Below are 21,574 nucleotides of genomic sequence, written 5' to 3' on the forward strand. Positions count from 1 at the left end.
ATCTGTCATTCATGGGCCAAACAGACAGTCCCGCCCTAAACTCACACTATTGGTTGAGCCAATGTTGCTGTGTACGGCTGGTTACTTTTGATAGCGCCACAGAGCCACAGTATTTACACTTTTCGGGGGAAATCAACCAACAACTGGCTTACTTATAGTTGTCTCTGTATATTAAATTGGATAGGTGAAAGTATTTTAACATCGGAAAAAATAAAACCCTTCATTTTTAACAAAAACTTACCATCTCATTTAGACAATGAGAAATGTTGCAGCAGTGTTTGCATGGAAGTTTGGAGGACATGCATGCATAAGAATATCTGAATGTCTTGAATGAATGAATGAATCACCCCGGCATCTAACGTGGGTCGTACATGTTTGCCAGTTTTTTGAAGCGTGGCCCCCAGTCATTGAGGTAGTCATAGTCCTGGTCTCCATCTGAGCCCATTGAAGCAATTGAGCTCAGGCTACCTGCTACCGACCCATCGCCTTCAAAGTCGTAGATCAGAGCTGTGTCGTACGGTGGGACGTTCGGGTCATTGTCTGCAGCGTCCAGGCCCTGTTCAGAAAGTGACGATTATGAGAGTTTGCAGAGTTTGCAGTCAAAACTTCTGTAAAAATAAAATCTCTATAAGATTGTAACACAAAAGGAGATGGTTTGCAGAATGTCCTGGCTACTCTTTTCCAAAAACGCATGCAGTGATCAGGGGCTGTGAAACTTCAAAAAGGACCAAAAATAAAAAGCACAATTAAAGTTCTATAAAAGTAGTCCACACAATTAACTTGTTTGCTTAGACTTCTGAAGTCATATGATAGACCACAAGCATGAAGGAAGTTTGAGAGAATAATGGCTTAAATTTCGGTCTGTTCCTCACAAAAAGCTATCGCATGACTTCTGAAGACTTGGAATAAAGCACACAAGCCATATGGAATATTTCGATTGTACTTTTTTCTCCTTCTTGAAGCTTGAAAAGTGGTAAAGAGCAGCGTGAATGACATGAGGGTAAATAAATGATGACAGAATTTTATTTTGGGGTGAATGATTTCTTTAAATGTCAAAGAGCCCTGACTTACAACATTGATGAAATCTTCTATGTCAGTTGGGTCTCCAGGGGGTTTGCGTGGATATGTAGGAGAGGGCAGGTTATGAGGAGCATCTTTCCTGAGTGGTTGTTTTCCTCTGGGCAGACCACAGTCTTGTGGGAAAAATGCAGCCGGTGTAGGGAGAATGTCACTTGGATTCCTCAGGAAATCAATATTAAATGCATCCTATGGGATAGAAACAGTTTTAGGTATTTCAAGACTTTCAATGTTTGAAAATTAAATATTCTGTGTTCAATACAAGTTCAGCTCAATCAACAGCGTCTGTGTCATGTTTATTACTAAATGTATTCTGACTTGTCCCTCTTCTTTAAAAAAAGCAAAAATCTGGGTTACAGTGAGGCACTTACAATGGAAGTGAATGGGGCCAATCTGTAAACATTAAAATACTCACTGTTTCAAAAGTATAGCCACAAGACGTAAACAATATGATTTTAATGTGATAAAATCACTTACTAATCTTTTCTGTGAAGTTATATCCAATTTTACAACTTCATTACCATAACGACGTGACACCGTAAACCCTAAAATGACCGTAAAAACGTTGATTTAAACAACTTTACAACTCAAGTAATACACAAGTTTTAACAGAAGAATTAATGCAAGTGCTTTTATAAAATTGTAAGTTTCACATTTCTGCCTTTAAACCCTCCAGAAATTGACCCCATTCACTTTCATTGTAAGTGCCTCACTGTAACCTCCATTTTTGCTTTTTTTTAAAGAAAACGAGAGGCAAGTTAAAATTAATTTTTGAGGTAATCAACATTATGCCACAAATGCTGTCGACTGAGCTTAACTTGTATTGAACCCGGAATATTACTTTAATGTGTTAACTGATATAATTTAAATATGTTAATGACGTTAAACAATGTTTATTCTCAGGGCCATCATGCGTCATTATATTCAGTGACATTTAAATTTTTTATAATGGTAAGTAAACTTGTGAGTATGGTGAACATTTGTTTTAAATGTTCTTAAATTTTATAATATAATGTGTTTCATTACAATTAATTAGGTCATAATAAAAGTCATTTTTATTTTATTTTTGTTAGTTTTGGAGTCATGAAAATGTATTTTTGTTTGGTTTCATTTATTTTGTATTTTTTCCAATTATGTTGGATTTTCTACTTTTATTTTGATTGACAAAAATGTTTTTACCAAATAATAACATGATTATAGTATGGAGCTCCTTAGAGGACAGGGCGGGATTTGTTTTTTTCAGAAATAGTTTTGCGTTCCCCCATTTACGTATATATCCCGCAATACATTTACAATGGTTTTACTACAGTAACCATATTTTAACCTTGATATTCATAGTAAAACCATAGTAATAATACAGAAAAATGAAAACTATGGTAATAAAAACCATAATGTTGTGGTTATTATGGTTTTACTATAATAAATACCATAGTTTAACTATGGTTTTACTATAGTAATATTGTAGACTGTAACCATAGTTTAAAAAAAACAAAAACATTTTTCTATAGTAATAGTGACCATGACTGTTGTAGGCTAACCATGTTTTTTTTTTGTTTTGTTTTTTTGCGGAAACCATGGGTTTAACTGTATCGTTTCATTTTTTTTCTTCTTTTTTTTCTTTATTTTGGCACTTATACAATTCATGACAGTTTTTTTAAATGTTTGAAAAGGAATAGGCTGAAGCCAAAGCTTATTATGCCTACCCTTTTTACCTCTCTCGTTTTATATTCTCTTTTTTAATATTTCCATTTACAGTCCTATTCACAACTCATAACAAAAAACAAAATAAATTAGAGCAAAAAGCTATGTAACATCTATAAATTTAACTTCACCCTAACAAATAAATTATTTGAATCAAACTTAAAAAAATTTTGCATTTGCTTTGCTTAATTTCTACATGACACATATACATTTATACAAACATATGTACAGTCATGTGAAAAAGAAAGTACACCCTCCTTGAATTCTATAGTTTTACGTATCAGGACATAATAAAAATCATCTGGTCCTTAGCAGGTCTTAAAATTATGTAAATACAACCTCAGATGAACAACAACACATTTACATTTATGCATTTGGCAGACGCTTTCATCCAAAGTGACTTACAGTGCACTTATTACAGGGACAATCCCCCTGGAGCAACCTGGAGTTAAGTGCCTTGCTCAAGGACACAATGGTGGTGGCTGTGGGGATTGAACCAGCAACCTATCAGTTATGTGTGTTAGCCCACTGCGCCACCACCATATCCCAACACATGACATATTACACTGTGTCATGATTTGTTTAACAAAAATAAAGCCAAAATGGAAAAGCCATGTGTGGAAAACTAAGTACACCTTATGATTCAATAGCTTGTAGAATGACCTTTAGCAGCAATAACTTCAAGTAATCGTTTTCTGTATGACTTTATCAGTCTTTCACATCATTGTGGAGGAATTTTGGCCCACTCTTCTTTACAACATTGCTTCAGTTCATTGAGGTTTGCGGGCATTTGTTTATGCACAGCTCTCTTAAGGTCCCGCCACAGCATTTCAATCGGGTTGAGGTCTGGACTTTGACTGGGCCATTGCAACACCTTGATTCTTTTCTTTTTCAGCCATTCTGTTGTAGATTTGCTAGTGTGCTTGGGATCATTGTCCTGTTGCATGACCCAATTTCGGCCAAGCTTTAGCTGTCAGACAGATGGCCTCACATTTGACTCTAGAATATTTTGGTATATAGAGGAGTTCATGATCGACTCAATGACTGCAAGGTGCCCAGGTCCTGTGCTGCAAAACAAGCCCAAATCATCACCCCTCCACCACCGTGCTTGACAGTTGGTATGAGGTGTTTGTGCTGATATGCTGTGTTTGGTTTTCGCCAAACGTGGCGCTGTGCATTATGGCCAAACATTTCCACTTTGGTCTTGTCTGTCCAAAGGACATTGTTCCAGAAGTCTTGTGGTTTGTTCAGATGCAACTTTGCAAACATAATCCGTGCTGCCATGTTCTTTTTAGAGAGAAGAGGCTTTCTCCTGGCAACCCTTCCAAACAAACCATACTTGTTCAGTCTTTTTCTAATTGTAGTGTCATGAACTTTAACATTTAACATGCTAACTGAGGCCTGTAGAGTCTGAGATGTAACTCTTGGGTTTTTTGCAATTTCTCTGATCATTGCACGGTTTGACCTTGGGGTGAATTTGCTGGGACGTCCACTCCTGGGAAGATCGGCCACTGTCTTGAATGTTTTCCACTTGTGAATAATCTTTCTCACTGTGGAATGATGGACTTTAAATTGTTTGGAAATGGCCTTATAACCCTTCCCAGATTGATGGGCAGCAACAATTGCTTCTCTAAGATAATTGCTGATGTCTTTCTTCCTTGGCATTGTGTTAACACACACCTGAATGCTCCAGACCAGCAAACTGCTAAAACGTCAGCTTTTATAGAGGTGGTCACACTTGCTGATGATCAATTAATCAAGGGCGTTTGATTAGCAGCACCTGGCTACTACTTAGCCTCTTAATTCCTATGGAAGCAGTAAGGGTGTACTTAGTTTTTCACACATGGCTTCTCCATTTTGGCTTTATTTTTGTTAAATAAATCATGGCACGGTGTAATATGTCATGTGTTGTTGTTCATCTGAGGTTGTATTTACCTAATTTTAAAACCTGCTAAGGAGCAGATGATTTTTATTATGTCATGATACATAAAACTATAGAATTCAAGGAGGGTGTACTTTCTTTTTCACATGACTGTACATACGTATATACATAATACTTTTTTTGTTGTTGTTGCTTAAATACCATTATATTTATAGTAAAACCATAATAACCACAAAATTATTTTTATTACCATAGTTTTCATTTTTCTGTATTATTACTATGGTTTTACTACGAATATCAAGGTTGAAATATGGTTACTGCAAAACTATTTCTGGAAAGAAAATTCCCACCCTGTCCTCTAAGGGGCTCCATATTATAGCACTGGAGAGAGATCAAGGCAAATTACGTTACACCTTAAAGCAGCGGAAAACATACAAATATCCAGTTTTAATTAACTTGGATGCCTGCGTATAGTATATATATATATATATATATATATATATATATATATATATATATATATATATATATATATATATATATATTTGTGGTGTGGGAGGCTGTAAAAACAGTCTTGTCTATCAGGCTTCAGTTAAATCCATGTGACAGCTGTGTGAAATCCCCTGGATAATTTAAACTGTGTGACAGGGGCTATTGAAACATGAAGAATACATAGTGCACAGCTTGCTGCACTTGCACTTGTTCTAAAATACCAGGTCAAAATACAGTAGATCTAATGTTTTAAATATCACGTGATTGCACTTACTTCGTCCTCCTCTCCGCCTCCCTGCTCGTCATAGTGAAAGACGTTGTCTCGTATGTCATCATCAGATGCTCCGACCAGCAGACCTCCATCTTTCTTGATGTTGTGTCTCGTGCAGCCCCTCACTGCCACCGCAAGCAGAAGCAGCACTGATAATACACACAATGCAGCTTTATTATAGGGAATTTCAAGTATCTACAACCAGTATACGAAAGCAAACAGGAATAAAAGCCTTTATGTGACATGGTGATTGTATGGCTTGAACACTATGATACTGTGCATGAATGTAAGTGGCAGTATTTTGGTATTAATGTAGGCCATTCTAGTAATCAAAAGCTTTTTGATGAAAAGGCATATGCTCAAAGACTAGATGTTTGTTTTATGGACTAAAACAGTTGCGACATTGAAGAAGCTCAAACATAAGATAGTTTTGACTTGTTAAACTTACTTGGTAATTACATAATTCTCACACTTCAATTTATGTTGTGTGGTAATTTTGATGACTTTACTATTTTCCTAAAATGTGTAAAATAGTAATAATAAAGAATGAGTGTGCCCAAACACATGATTTTATAATTTACTTACGCAACAGAAGAGCGATGCTTCCCATAATAATCATGAGAGCTATGAAACTGATGCCCATTTTGGTTGCAAATATGGCTGCAGTGAAGCTCTTGCAGTCTCCAAATCTGTCACAGTAACACACGGTCACATTGACCACAGCAACAGAGGAGAGGGAAGGAGAACCAGAGTCCGACACGACCACAGGAATGGAGAATTCCCCACTCTCCATGTCTTTCAGTGGCAGGAGAACTGCATGGGTCTCTGGCAATGTACATGCAGACAGAGAAAAAGAGAAAAGGGGAGTCTCATAAGAGTATTTAACTGAATATCATCTCTACCGTATGATGTACTTGGTTCAGTACTAGGAACTGAATTAACAGATCTGATTAAAGGGACATTGTTACGACGCTGGCCTTTTTCTCTCTGTCTCATGGTGGCAGAGTGGGACAGTTGCTGGTGGGCTGGGGTAGTATTTTGTTTAATTGATTTAATTAGGGGTGTGTGTGTATATAAGTTACCCTTTTTTCTCATTTGCTCTGCTCTCTCTTTGGGGTAGGATCACCTCTCCAGAGGAGTCACCGGTTCAACTCTCTGTTCTATAATCAACTGCAACTACCAGCTCCATATGATGTTTGTTTTGTTTGAACCCCTATACGTTTCTTTTGCTTATCATGCTAATTAGACTTCATTTATAATAAATCTACTTTCTTAATTGCATTTTGTGTTTGACTTCACTTTATGTTGCGGTCGGGAACGAGCTGGCTGTAACAGATAGTTTAACCAAAACTAAAAATTCTCTCATCATTTACTCACCCTCATTCCATCCCAGATGTGTATGACTTTCTTTCTTCTGCAGAACACAAATGAAGATTTTTAAAAGAATATTTCAGCTCTGCTGGTCCTCACAATGCAAGTGAATGGTGACCAAAGCTTTGAAGCTCCAAAAGGGACATAATGGAGTATAAAAGTAATCCGTACGAAAAGAAAGGACTTAAATATTGATCTGTTTCTGACCCACACCTATCATATCGCTTTTGAAGACATGGATTTGACAACTGGAGTCTAATGGATTATTTTTATGCTGCCTTTATGTGCTTTTAAGAGCTCCAAACTTCTGGTCGCAATTCACTTGCTTTGAATGGACCAACAGAGCTGAGAATTTCTACTAAAAATCTTTGTTTGTGTTCAGCAGAAGGAAGAAAGTCATACACATCTGGGATGGTATGAAAGTGAGTAAATAGTGATGGAATTTTAATTTTTGGGTGAACTATGCCTTTAAATGTACAACAGAAATGCAATTTGGCAACCTTCCTGGAAAGAGAATATGTCGGAATGCTGGTGTGTCCACCAGGCTTCTTAACTAGCTTAACCAGCAACAGACAGACTTCCTAGTGTAGGGCTTTACTGGTTGTTTAGATCAGTGTTACTATCAGAAATAATTAATAATTATTTCTTTAGTTATTAATTAATATTTAAATTAATCAATTGAATCTAACTCATTAAAACCTCATATGGGGCTCCAGTAAATATAGTGTGCTACGTTTAGGAGCAAGTTTGGTTATTAGCAATAATTAATAATTATCAAAGATAATTATTAATTATTAAAATCAATAGAACATTGATGAGAATCAATGTTAGTTTTTTAATCCTTTAAAATCAACAATTATCAAAGATAATCGTTAATTGTTAACATCGATGAAATATTAATTAAAATTAACACTAGCTTATTGATCATTCAAATTCAACAACCATCAAAGATAATTATCAATTATCAAAAATCAACAGAATATTAATAAGGATTAACATTGACGGGGCACCACCCTGAAATCAGGGACTAATAACCGAATATTAAAACAGTCTCAATATTAGATTGTTTTCTTAGGAAAATCGACATCCGAAGAATATCGATTTTCGGGGAAAAAAAAGAATGAATAAAGGTTTGAATCCGAGCACTGACATCCTGTCAGCATGACACAGGCGTGTGTGTGACAGTGTGTGTGTGTAAGGAGGGACGCGCACAAAATGGCGGACGTGACTCTCGTGGAGAGTATGTCATGCGAGACTTCCGGCCAGGGAATATGACCGCGAATGGGGGCGGAGAGAAACCAGTCAATGGCGTCTACCAGTTACTGCGTGTATCCACTTGTACGATAGCTTAGGGACAAAGCTGGGCTTCAGCGTTAAGCTATCTAGGAGCCAAAAATGTGTGCCAGAATGTTTGTGAGGGGTTGCGTGCGTGTGTGTGTGCGTGTGTGTGGTTAGTACGAGAGAGAGAGAAGTGACGGTCCTAAAGCCGATTTCGCGATCGTGGGAAAGAAAGCAGCTGTTAGTTCATTGCTCAGAGACGCGAGCCAACAGTCCCGCGTTATTTGACTCTTTAATGGATGAACTCAGTTGCTGTCTCACCCGCGATGGCGAAATTGCACAACAGTCCAATTTGGTTGGACCTCAATACAGCAAAACAAATTTGTGATAATTAATACCCTGAGTATTAATAATGAGCGGACATGGCGGTCCGTAAACTGTACAAGCAAAAACCTTGAAACACAAGAATAACACACTATAATATTCTATCTCTGCCCAGACGTAAACCTCTTACTTGAATCGCATGAGGACACAGGTAGAATGTGTTTTCCTCCGTCCTTTAACTCTGACCCGGTTCCTTGAGGCTCGGGTGATGACGGGAGGCCGTTTCCTCGCTCTGTCGGCGGGCGGTATGGCTGTTGATTCTCGGCGGGCTGGCGGAGAACTCAGAAATGTCGACTTGATTGAAGATGGAAGAGAAATCTTTAATCTCTTCACTTCTGTAGGCAAACAGATGAAGATGCGAATTGCTCGGCGGTTGAACACAGAGTAATCTCAACTCGTCCAGCGAGATGGAGATTGTATGGCCACAGTTTCAAGTCGGACGTTACTTCCTTGTGCCACTAGGTTGCACCTGAGAGCAGTGATGAGCTGCGTCCACACGCTGCAAACAAAGTCGCTGGAAGCAAATCCTGGAAGCATTTCAGAGGTATTTCAACTCCTGATGATATCATGGTTTGAGGGACGTTCTGTTGTGTGCCTCATCCAATAGGAGTTGAGAGTTCGATCCTTTAGTGAGCAAGGCTTCATGGATTTGTAGTCTGTTTTGGACTCCCTTTGTTTGATTTTGGCGCGATTTTTATCAGTAAGATTTACGACTTGAAAGGAGGGGCTTGAGTTAGGTTTTTACGACTGTATTAGGCCTGCCTTTGTCTTCTATCTGAATACATGAGGCCCAACACTAGGTTAACCAGCTTCAACAGAAAGACCATTCTTGACAAGTAGCTTCATCTGATAAGCTGGACCAATACTAACCCATCAGCCAAACGATACTAAACCAGCACTAACCAGCATGACCATTAGTTGTCCCAACCATGCTTCCTAAGTAGCTTAATCAAGACTTCCTCGTTCGGCCAGCTTCACCAGCTGAGTTTTGTTAGTGAATGGCAAGTCTATGCTTATTATGATATTATACTATATTACACACCTAGCTGAAAAGACCAGTGTCTTAAAACCAAAACAAATATGAATATCCATGCTGGTCCAGGGTGGTTTATGTACTAGCTAGACTAGAACTAACCAGCAAAAACCTCCCTGGACCAGCATGGATATTCATATTAGTCAACGCTGGTCTTTTCAGTAAGGTGTATAATATAATATAATATAATATAATATAATATAATATAATATAATTTTGTGATCTTTATGTTTTACCATTCAGAGTTATGATGGTCCAATTGGCAGCCACGTTTTGGTCAGCGATGTTAAAAGTGAAGGGGTCAGCCTGAGGAGACATGTCCTCATCCACAGCACTTAGCAGCAGACCCAGTTTATCTCTGTCCTGGTCACTGCACACTGTTCCACTCAAGGGTATCAGCATTGGTGGGTAATCATTGGTCTCCCATAGAGTGATCTCCAGTGTAGCTATTGCAGAAATGTCATCAGCATCTAGAAAGAGAAGCGTCATATGAGCATTTTGATATAAACAGATGGTAAATAAAAGTGTGGTATACCAATAGCATATTCTGCTATGTTATCCCTTCAGTTCTCAGGTCTGAGGTGCTCACCTTGGTCCATGACCTTTACAACGGCAGAGTAAACGTTGCTCCTGACATGGGGAGACCGGATATTGAAGGTGCTTTTGGCTGAGATCTGTCCAGTTGCGACGTTAATAGCAAGCCAACTCTCAGGATCCTGAATTATTTCAAACCTGAGCCAAAATGCACAATCCTAAATAGGTCTTGTATGAATTTTGTAATTTTATATCAAATTACATTTGGACACATAAGGTTTGAAACAAACAGTGTTATATGTATTACATGGCCTGGAGTTAAGGGTTGATTAGGGTTAGTTGGCTATTGTTAGACTTATTCAGAACTGATTGAATGAAAAAAAAATTAACGTTCAGTTCCATTCACGGTTTTTGAACGAGCATTCCACTGTAAAATGCTGTTAAAATTACCAAATGAATGACTCTTATGAGCCAATTCTTTTTAGAGAATCAAAAACATACAGTGCGACCAGTGTATTCCGATTCCAAAACTAACGACTTTTGTGAGCCATTTCTTTTAACTGAATAAAAAACATTCAGTGTGACCAGTGTATTCCAATTCATGAACGCATGACTCTTAAGAGCCAGCTCTTTTTAGTGAATCAAAACTACACAGCGCAACCAGTGTACTTTAATTCACAAATGAAAGACTCTTATGAGCCGGTTCATTTTGTCGAGTCAAAAACATAGAGCATGACCAGTATAGTCTGATTCCCCAATGAATGACTCTTATGAGCCTGTTCTTTTTAGTAAATCATAAACATACAGTGCGACCAGCGTAATCCGATTCACGAACAAAAGACTCTTATGAGCCTTTTTTTAGTGAATCAAAAACATACAGCATGGCCAGTGTAGACCGATTCACAAAGGGATGACTCTTATGAATCAGTTCATTCTCATTAATCAAAAACATACAGCATGACAAGTGTAGTCCTATTCCCCAAAGAATGATTATTCTGAGCCGGTTTTTTTTAACGAATCAAAAACAGACAGTGCAACCAGTGTAGTCCGATTCACCAACGAATGACTCTTAAGAGCCGGTTCTTTTTAGTAAATCAAAAACATACAGCACAACCAGTGTAGTCTGACTCCCAAAAAAATGACTCGTATGAGCTGGTTCAATTTAGTGAATCAAAAACATACAGCACGACCAGTACAGTCCAATTCCCCAACAAATGACTCTCATGAGCTGGTTCTTTGTTTTAATCAAAAGCATACAGCATCACCAGTGTAGTCAGATTCCCCAGTGAATGACTCTTATGAGCCGGTCCTTTTTTTTTTTTTCTCCCCAATTTGGAATGCCCAATTCCCAATGCGCTCTAAGTCCTCATGGTGGCATAGAGACTCGCCTCAATCCGGGTGGCGGAGGATGAATCTCAGTTGCCTCCGCGTCTGAGACCGTCAATCCGCGCATCTTATCACCTGGCTTGTTGAGCACGTTACCATGGAAACATAGTGCATGTGGGGGCTCACGATATTCTCTGAGGTATCCACGCACAACTCACCATGCGGCCCACCGAGAGTGGACCACATTATAGCGACCACGAGGAGGTTACCCCATGTGACTCTACCCTCCCTAGCAACCGGGCCAATTTGGTTGCTTAGGAGACCTGGCTGGAGTCACTCAGCACGCCCTGGATTCAAACTCGTGACTCCAGGGGTGGTAGTCAGCATCTTTACTCGCTGAGCTACCCAGGCCCCCCTAGCCGGTCCTTTTTTTAATCAAAGAGCATACAGTACAACCAATGTAGTACGATTCCTGAAAGAAGGACTCTTATGAGCTGGTTCTTTTAAGTAAATCGAAAACATACAGCACAACCAGTGTAATCTGATTCCCAAACGAATGACTCATATGAGCTGGTTCAATTTAGTGAATCAAAAAAATACAGCATGACCAGTACAGTCCAATTCCCCAAGAAATGACTCTTATGAGCCGGTCCTTTTTTTAATCAAAAAGCATACAGCGCGACCAATGTAGTACGATTCCCGAAAGAATGACTCTCATGAGCCAGTTAATTTTAATGAGTCAAAAACATACAGCGCAACCACTGTATTCCTATTCTCCAATGAAGGACTCTTGAGTAAGTTCTTCTTAGTGAATCAAAAACAAAGTGTGACCAGTGTAGTCTGATTAACGAATGAATGATTCTTATAAGCTGGCTCTTTTTAGTGAATCAAAAACATACAGCGCGCGACCAGTGTAGTCAAATTCCTCAACAAATGACTCTTACGAGCCAGTTCTTTTTAGCAAGTCAAAAATGCCGCCAGTGTAAATTGATCTAGGAACATGCCATGCAGTATAAGAGAGTGTGAATGATGATGGTAAATAATTTCAGATACATGTAAGTCAGTCTCACCTTAACTTGGCATTATCTGGATCATGGGCGATATCTGAGACCAGCACTGTACCAGGGACAATGGACTCGGCAACAGTCACTTTAATGGGGTTTTTATAGAAGACTGGGGCCTCGTTTTCATTCAGCACTCTGATTGTGACTGTAGCACTGTGTACTCGTTCATATGGAGCTTTTAGGCTGATTTCATTCTCTGCTGTCACAGTGAGCCGGTACTCTGCCTGAGACTCATAGTCCAGCGGCTGCAAGAAAGCACAACAATTATATTGGAAATGTAGAGTGAAGATCAAATAGCAAAACAACCCAGGGAACTAAAGGTAGGAATAGACCTGTAAAGACTATCTAGAAGGTCTAAACCAAATTTGCTTTATGTTCGTAATCTCACCTTAACCACAGAAATGATGCCTTGGTTGGAGACTGGATCTGTGCTGATGGCAAAATGTCCTGAGAGATCTCCGTTTATGATGCTGTATTTAATTCTCCAGTTTTCTCCACCTCTCTGGTCCTTATCTGTCGCATTGACCCGGCCCACCTCTGCAGTCTGCTTGTTCTCCATTGCATACATGTTATACTGCAGTCACAAAATGAACAAGAGTTCAGAGAACTGTGATCAAGTAAACATCACAGACTATTACGTATGTTTTAAGTAGGTTTCTGCTGCTACATACCACATTAGGCTGGAATTTGGGAGCATGGTTGTTAATGTCAGAGATGGAAATGATGGCTCGACCGATGGCGGTAAGACCCATGCCAGACATGTCAGCCACCTGTAGAGTTAGCCTGAAAGACTGCACCACCTGAAAATACATCACAGAGCACTGAGTCTGTGAGGTCACATCAGGGTATGCCACTGCTTTTTCTTGGTTCTGACAGTCAAATCAAAATACAGTGAAGTCCAAAAATCTGACAGCAGAATAAAAATTGGATATAAAGTTTTGGGATTTAGAACATTTTAAAACATTTTAATGCTGATTACCAGAGAAATAATTTGTTATTGACACGTCCCTCGTTTATGTAAAAAAAAAAAAAAAAAAAAAAAAAAAAAAGAAGAAGAAGAAAAATGGCGGTTGCAGTAAACCACAATGGAAGTGAATGGGGCCAGTCCATTAACAGTAAAAATACACACCATTTCAAAAGTATAGCCACAAGATGTACACATTAATCATGTTAACATGATTTTACTGTGATAAAATCAGGGATTTACCAGCATTATGGCATTTACAAGATTACAGGATGTCCTGGTGTCATGTCGTCATGACAACAATAATGTAATATTGCATATAACTTTACACAGATAAGGTTAGTAAGTGATTTTATCACACTAAAATCACATTAACATGTATAATAGTTACATCCTGTAGCTATACTTTTGCAACAATGTATATTTTAACATTTATGGACTGGCCCTATTCACTAGCATTGTTAGTCTCTTACTGTAACTTTGATTTTTTCAAATAAACAAAGGATGAGTCGAAATTAGTTTTTGTGGTAATCCACACTATGCCACAAATGCTGTTGTATTAAACCCAGAACATTCCTTGAAGTTCAGATCTAACTAGTGAATGAGACACATATATAGGATTTTAGAGTTACAGTAGAATATAAAATAGAAGAATTCTCACTGCCTTTTATCCAGCTTATGAGTCTTTTTGAGTGACAGATACTAAGAAATGTGAATTACTTGCATCTACATAAAAACACATGTTAGACCAACAATATTTCCCCAAATGTTGTGCCTACTAGCCTAAAAGTATGTCTGAACGAACAATCTGCTAAACTGTTTGCTGACTTTATTTATGTTGTTATTATTGATTTTTTGTTGCCATTGTTAGTCAGTTGTTGTGTGTAGATGTTAGGAGCTCATCTTTTAAATGAATGAGTTTTTTATGTATTTTATTTTATCCCCTTTTTTCCCAATTTGTAATGCCCAATTCCCACTACTTAGTAGGTCCTCGTGGTGGCGTGGTTACTCACCTCAATCCAGGTGGTGGTGGACAAGTCTCAGTTGCCTCCACTTCTGAGACCGTCATTCCGTGCATCTTATCACGTGGCTTGTTGTGCATGACACCGCGGAGACTCACAGCATGTGGAGGCTCATGCTATTCTCCGCAATCCACGCACAACTTACCACGTGCCCCAATGAGTGCGAGAACCCCTAATTGCGACCATGAGGAGGTTACCCCATGTGACTCTAACCTCCCTAGCAACTGGGCCAATTTTGTTGCTTAGGAGACCTGGCTGGACTCACTCAGCACACCCTGGATTCAAACTCACGACTCCAAGGGAGGTAGTCAGCGTCAATATTCACTGAGTTACTCAGGCCCCCCTATTAATGAGGTTTGTTGATTGTCACTGTTATTGAGGTTTGTGTGTTAATGGTTGAGGTCTGTTGTGTGTCTAAGTCAAACAATTGTACATACCGCCATGCCATGCAAGACATCCCTCTCTTCAGAGTCAAAGATTTCAGTTAACTTCATGTAAACGTAAGTGAAATGGTGCCAAAATGAAAGTTCTCATTTTGCGAATTGATAGTTGGCTGAACAAGAAATTAGTAGTTAGAAATTAGAATTATTGCATTTAGAAAACAAAGAAATTCACACTGACTAAACAGCAATGTTACTGAGAAAAATTACTAAGACAGTTGTTGAGAAAACTCAAAATTCATATTGCATCATGTTGCCAGGATTTTTTAAAGTTTGCTCAACAATTCTTTTTTCACAATGTGGACCCTGTTTATGTAACTTTTGTTTTAGAAAAATAACCCACATCTCTGTCCAGTCCCACGTCTCGTGTGTAGATGACTCCAGTCTTGTTGTTGATTCCAAACATGGTTTTGTTGATGCTATGAGGTGGGACACTGTCTTGTCCAATGATGGAGTAGCTCAGAGCTGCATTATCTGTCATTGGATCATCAGCATCAACTGCCGTCACCTGCATCACTGATGTACCTGAAAGAACCAGACAACAAAGTTGTAATACTTCTTTTTGAGCATGTGTAGTCTTGATTGTTAACAGAAATGTTGTTTCCTCCATGAAACACGAAATTAGATATTTAGCAGATATATTTCCATACCATTGAAGTGGCTAAAAAGCAGACAAAGTACAATAACAGCAGTCCATACAGCTTGTGCGCAATATTCCAAGCTGTCTGAAGTAATCCAGTAACGTTGTGAGAGGAACAGACTGAAATGTATGTTGTCATCAAGCTCTCGGCCCTAATTCTCCTGTTGCGTTCATGGTACAATCACAGTACATGACAACCCTTACAAAAAAAATCTAAACTAGCCGCAAACTTGCCGCAAATTTGCTGCTCGTTATTGTCACATGCAAATAAGCTTGTGATTCGTGTGCAAATGTTTGCCAGAAGTTTGCAGCTCTTCACCAGTAGTGGTGGTGAACCTTGGGCAAACCTTTGGCAACAATGGACAATTTCCAGCAAGTTTGCCGCAAAGCTAATTTGCATGTGAAAATGATCTGTTGCAAATCTGTGGCAAGTATGCGGCAAATTTGCAGTGAACTCTCAATTTTTGTAAAGGAACCTTTTTGTTTGCATACAGCTCGAAGCATAACACACTCAACACCATGAACATGGCAGATCTGAACGTGCAGAAGTGTGAATGAATCGTGAAAATGTCACAGGGAAAAGAGCATCCTGGAGATTCTGCTAAATATCTTTTTTGTGTTCCACAGAAAGAAGAATTTATACTGTATGTGGTTGAAGCGATACTGTAAACCCTAATGTTGTTATTACTGAAAAAATATCAAGATGTCTGAATTAAACATTACTTAAAATGTCAAGGTTTGGGCTCATAACTCAAATATCTAAGTTCCTTGAACTTATTTTTCTTAAAAATCCATAGACTTAAGGTTTTAAGTGTTAATAACTCAAATTAATAAGTACAAAATTGAGGCTATGGGGAATACCCACAATGCCTTGCGCTTGAATCATTACATTATGTTTCCTTGGTAAGGGAACTTATTGGGGCTTTTAAATAGTTGTTATTAAGAATTCATAGATGTTTTAGCTCTTTTGTAGTATTATTTATGTTGTTTTGTTGCAATGGTTGGTTCATGTAATGTCACCATTAGTATGATCTGTGTCACCTTTGGTCAAGTTGGACCCTGTTAACACTATTTCAGTTCACCTTGTGCATGTGCAACTAAAGAACAGATATATATGCATTTCCACATGGAGGTATGTATGGAGAATTAAGTTTATTTAATGACTGACCTAAAAACAGTTATAATCTTCATTATTTAAGCTGTGCTATAGAATGATCTACATTTTAATCCATTCAATTAAAATTATTAAGTTGAAATAGCAAATATGAGTTAAGTCTGCTTTCATCCAGTTGCCTTAACTTAAATAGTTCATTCTCTATGAACACCAAGTTAAGAGAACTTAATGACACAAGTTTTGGAGACGGCAATACTCAAAAAATACTTCAACTGAGAGAATGAGTTTACACAATCAGTTGAGTAGAATCAACTTATTAGGGGTTTCAGTGTACATATACAGCAGGTGGGTAGAAGATCACAGAATTGTCATTTTTGGGAGATGGAGTTTGGATGTACTTTCATATCTTACCTGGAATAGAGAACTCTGGGATAGTTCCGATGAACTCTTTCTGTGTAAATTCAGGCCTGTGGTCATTCTGATCCAGAACATAGATCTCAATGGTGGTTGGACTCTCCAGTCTTTCTCCACTCGAGGAGAGTGCAAAGGCTTTGAGCTGACGATATTATACACGCTTGTTATTCGGAGAACACAAGTGATTAATTAAGCTTCAACTACTAGTATTCCATGTTTCATGTTGAGCGAAAATTTATTTTTTGAGGCCTTACAATAAAAAGATACAGTAAAATGTTGATTAAACTAGAAATAGTTCACCCACAAATGTAAATTCTGTCATTATTTACTCACCCTCATATTGTCCCAAACCTGCATGCTATTTTGTGTTTTTTGCTTTTTCTGCAGAACACAAAAGGAGAATTCTTCACAATGCTCTTTTCCATAAAATGACAGTTTATAGTGACCACATAAGATAAAAGTAGTCGAGCTATTATATGGCTACTAAGACTTGAAGGTAACATTTTACAATAAGGTTCCATTTGTTAACAATAGTTAACAACATTAGTTAACAATGAACAATACAGGGGGGCCTGGGTAGCTCAGCGAGTAAAGACGCTGACTACCACCCCTGCAGTCGTGAGTTCAAATCCAGGGCGTGCTGAGTGACTCCAGCCAGGCCTCCTAAGCAACCAAATTGGCCCGGTTGCTAGGGAGGGTAGAGTCACATGGGGTAACCTCCTCATGGTCACTATAATGTGGTTCTCGCACTCAATGGGGAGTGTGGTGAGTTGTGCGTGGATGCCGCGGAGAATAGCGTGAAGCCTCTACATGCGCTATGTCTCCGCGGTAACGCTCTCAACAAGCCACGTGATAAGATGCGTGGATTGACGGTCTCAGACACAGAGGCAACTGAGATTCGTCCTCCGCCACCCAGATTAAGGCAAGTCACTACGCCACCACGAGGACCTAGAGCGCACTGGGAATTGAGCATTCCAAATTGGGGAGAAAAGGGGGAGAAAAAACAAAACAAAAAAAAAACAAAAACAAAACAACGAACAGTGAACAATACTTATTAAGCATTTATTAATCTTAGTTAATGTTACTTTCAACATATACTAATACATTTTTAAAATCAAAGATTGTATTAGTTAACATTAGTTAATGCACTATGAACTAACAATGAACAATTGTATTTTTATTAACTAACATGAACAAAGATTAATAAATGATGCAACAAATATTGTTAATTGTTTGTTCATTTTGCCTAATACTTTTACTAATGTTAACAATTGGAACCTTATTGTAAAGTGTTACCGACTTGAAATATAGCACACAAGTCATATGGACTACTTATATGGTGCTTTTATGTCCTTTTTGAAACTTGACAGCCCCTGGTCATTATGAACTGTCATTGTATGGAAAAGAGTTGTGTAAAGAGTCTTCAAAAATCCTCATTTGGTGTTCCATAGGAAAAGAAGAAAAAACAAAAACAAACGGGTCTGGAGTAAATAATGACAGATTTGTTATTTGTGGGTGAATTATTACATTAAATTACTGGTCTCTAAAGAGCGAAGGAGTATTTTAGATTTGTGTCATAATTGACTATGTATGATGAAAACATAAGCACAGCATTTCAACAAACACCTTGAAACTCTTGTGCTGTTCCCTGTCGAGTGGCGTTTTGCTCTTGATCCATCCTGTTTTATCATCAATTTCAAAGAGGCCTTTGGGGTCCTGGTCAACCCCAGGTCCCTCCAGCTTGTAGATCACCTCCCCGGTGAAAACCTTGTCTGATTTAATCTGCAAGAGAAGACATGGAAGCGTTAAAGCTGTATGGTAAACAGCTTATGCACACAGAGTGTGAGGATAGTGTTTCATGCTTTCGCAAGTGTGCGTGCAAACATATTACACACGGTGCTTTTCAAAAATAATTGGGATTCAAAACCAGTTCTTTTATTTTTATTGCATTCTAGATCCTATATTACAATTGAGATATGTGTGATATATTTTTTAAATTCACATTTTTTGATATATATATATATATATATATATATATATATATGTATATATTAGGGCTGTCAATTATCAGGTTGATTTAGTGTGATTAATTATTTTATAAATAAATGTGTTAAAAAATGTTAATTATGTTTACAATTAATTATGCCCCTTGACGTGTATGTAAATTCCGTAGTAAAAGTACAGATTTTCCTACCATACGAGCAATTCAAGCTTGAAGTACATCTTTTTCCATGTCAACAGGTGGCAGCGCACCTCAACACACCTCACAAGCAACGCAGCCACATAATGAGAACTGCTCACTTAGGAGGAAACACAACATCATACAGAAATCTTGAGACTTGATTTTTAAGGTTTCCACTACATTTATCTTGACACAGCATCCTAAAAATAAGCCGTTTATGATGTTGAATACCAGTGAGACTCTCTAAATGTGTCCATCTGAGGCATGCACATATACAGTTGTGCTCAAAAGTTTGCATACCCTGAACAATTGTGAAATTTTGGCATTGATTTTGAAAATATGACTGATCATGCAAAAAAACTGTCTTTTATTTAAGGATAGTGATCATATGAAGCCATTTATTATCACATAGTTGTTTGGCTCTTTTTTAAATCATAACGGTAACAGAAATCACCCAAATCACCCTGATCAAAAGTTTACATACCCTTGAATGATTGGCCTTGATACAGACACATAAGGTGACACACACAGGTTTAAATGACAATTAAAGGTTAATTTCCCACACCTGTGGCTTTTTAAATTGCAATTAGTGTCTGTGTATAAATAGTCAATGAGTTTGTTAGCTCTCACGTGGATGCACTGAGCAGGCTAGATACTGAGCCATGGGGAGCAGAAAAGAACTGTCAAAAGACCTGCGTAACAAGGTGGTGGAACTTTATAAAGATGTAAAAGGATATAAAAAGATATCCAAAGCCTTGAAAATGCCAGCCAGTACTGTTCAATCACTTATTAAGAAGTGGAAAATTCAGGGATCTCTTGATACCAAGCCAAGGTCAGGTAGACCAAGAAAGATTTCAGCCACAACTGCCAGAAGAATTGTTCGGGATGCAAAGAAAAACCCACAGGTAACCTCAGGAGAAATACAGGCTGCTCTGGAAAAAGACGGTGTGGTTGTTTCAAGGAGCACAATACGACGATACTTGAACAAAAATGAGCTGCATGGTCGAGTTGCCAGAAAGAAGCCAATGCCACAAAAATTTTCTTTTTCCAGATGTGCAAACTTTTGTACATAGAGCGACATTTAAAAAGAACAGGTAATGAGAACTGGATAAATTGACAAACTTAATGAAAAACAGATGGCTGTCAACTGGCTTGTTCAATTATATGAGAATAAAACAAACTATATATTGAGTTCATAAGGCATTTTATGTATTGTCTAATCAATGCTTTATTCATCTGCCTGTCACAGTTTGTCACCTTTCTGTTAATAAGGACTCTTATTTTGGCATGGTTATTGCTTCTATTGTCTAGGATGGTCCTCCAGCCTATCGCCTTCACCGGGGTTCCTCGTCCCTCCAGCTCCGCTTCGGCTCTCCGATCCCCCAGCTCCACCCTGGTCCTTCACGCCTTTGGCTACACTCCGTCTCCAAGTTCTCCAGTTCCGCCCCTCAAGCCTCTCATGCTCTGCCTGCCTTTATCAAGCCTCCCTCGGCTCCGCCCCCTAAGTCTCCACCTCCTGCGACCAAATCACCTTCTAAGCCTCCTGACCCTGTTCCTGCCCTGTGGCCACCTCCCAGGCCTCCTGACCCTGTCCCTGCCCTGAAAACTCTGAACACCTGAAAAGGCCACCTGATTGTCCGCCAAATCCTCTTTGGCCTCAATATCGACCCCTGGACCCTTCCTCGTCATCTGCTTCATCCTGCCCTCCTCATCCGTCTTTGGGCGCCAGGAGTCGCCCTTTGGGGGGCGGGGGTGGGGGTTCTGTCACAGTTTGTCACCTTTCTCTTCATAAGGACTCTTATTTTGACATGATTATTGTCTTCTGTTTTTAGTTTGCCCCATACTACATTTCCCATGTTGCATTGCCCTCATCACAGCCATCTGTTCCCCATCTTCCACACCTGTTCCCTGTTCCCTCATCAATCATCTGTTTGTATATATACCCTCTAGTTTCACTCACTTATTGTCAATTCTTATGTTTCCTTGTATATTCCTATGATCGTTGTTTGTATTCTCCTTTTTTCATCATCTCCAATAAAAAGCCTGCGTGTAGATCCATCGTCTCTCATCTCTGCTTAGCGTTACACTGCCACAATAATGGATTTTTTTTTAAAGTGATTTACAACCCGTAATATATAGTTGTTATATGCCCAACACGTTATATTCATAAATATTTTAATATTGCATTTTTTATATGAATTATCTTTATTTGGGGGCCTTTCTCAGAAAATAATGATGTATGAGATTAATTGTGTTTAATTTAATTAATTGGCATGCCATGTAATTAATTCGTTTAAAAATTTTAATCGATTGACAGCCCTAATATATACACACACAATATTTTACAAAAACATTGTTTCAGTTGGAAATGCATCAGAAGGGTCT

General features: G+C 38.5%; 1 protein-coding gene across 1 annotated transcript in view; it reads right to left on the reverse strand.

Moving 5' to 3' along the window:
• Positions 1-355: 355 nt before the first annotated feature.
• Positions 356-21,574, reverse strand: part of LOC127447342 (cadherin-15-like) — a 35,074-nt gene continuing 13,855 nt past the window's right edge. Inside the window, exons 3-14 of the mRNA XM_051709167.1 lie at positions 18,634-18,789; positions 17,005-17,149; positions 15,183-15,364; positions 13,085-13,213; positions 12,802-12,987; positions 12,420-12,658; positions 10,079-10,221; positions 9,726-9,959; positions 6,009-6,248; positions 5,427-5,572; positions 1,072-1,266; positions 356-556 (exon numbers count right to left, since the gene is read on the reverse strand). Of these exons, the coding sequence (XP_051565127.1) occupies positions 356-556; positions 1,072-1,266; positions 5,427-5,572; positions 6,009-6,248; positions 9,726-9,959; positions 10,079-10,221; positions 12,420-12,658; positions 12,802-12,987; positions 13,085-13,213; positions 15,183-15,364; positions 17,005-17,149; positions 18,634-18,789 (2,196 nt within the window). The remainder of the gene's footprint in view (positions 557-1,071; positions 1,267-5,426; positions 5,573-6,008; positions 6,249-9,725; positions 9,960-10,078; positions 10,222-12,419; positions 12,659-12,801; positions 12,988-13,084; positions 13,214-15,182; positions 15,365-17,004; positions 17,150-18,633; positions 18,790-21,574) is intronic.

This window comes from Myxocyprinus asiaticus, chromosome 1 (genome assembly GCF_019703515.2).
Source record: "Myxocyprinus asiaticus isolate MX2 ecotype Aquarium Trade chromosome 1, UBuf_Myxa_2, whole genome shotgun sequence".
NCBI lineage: Eukaryota > Metazoa > Chordata > Actinopteri > Cypriniformes > Catostomidae > Myxocyprinus > Myxocyprinus asiaticus.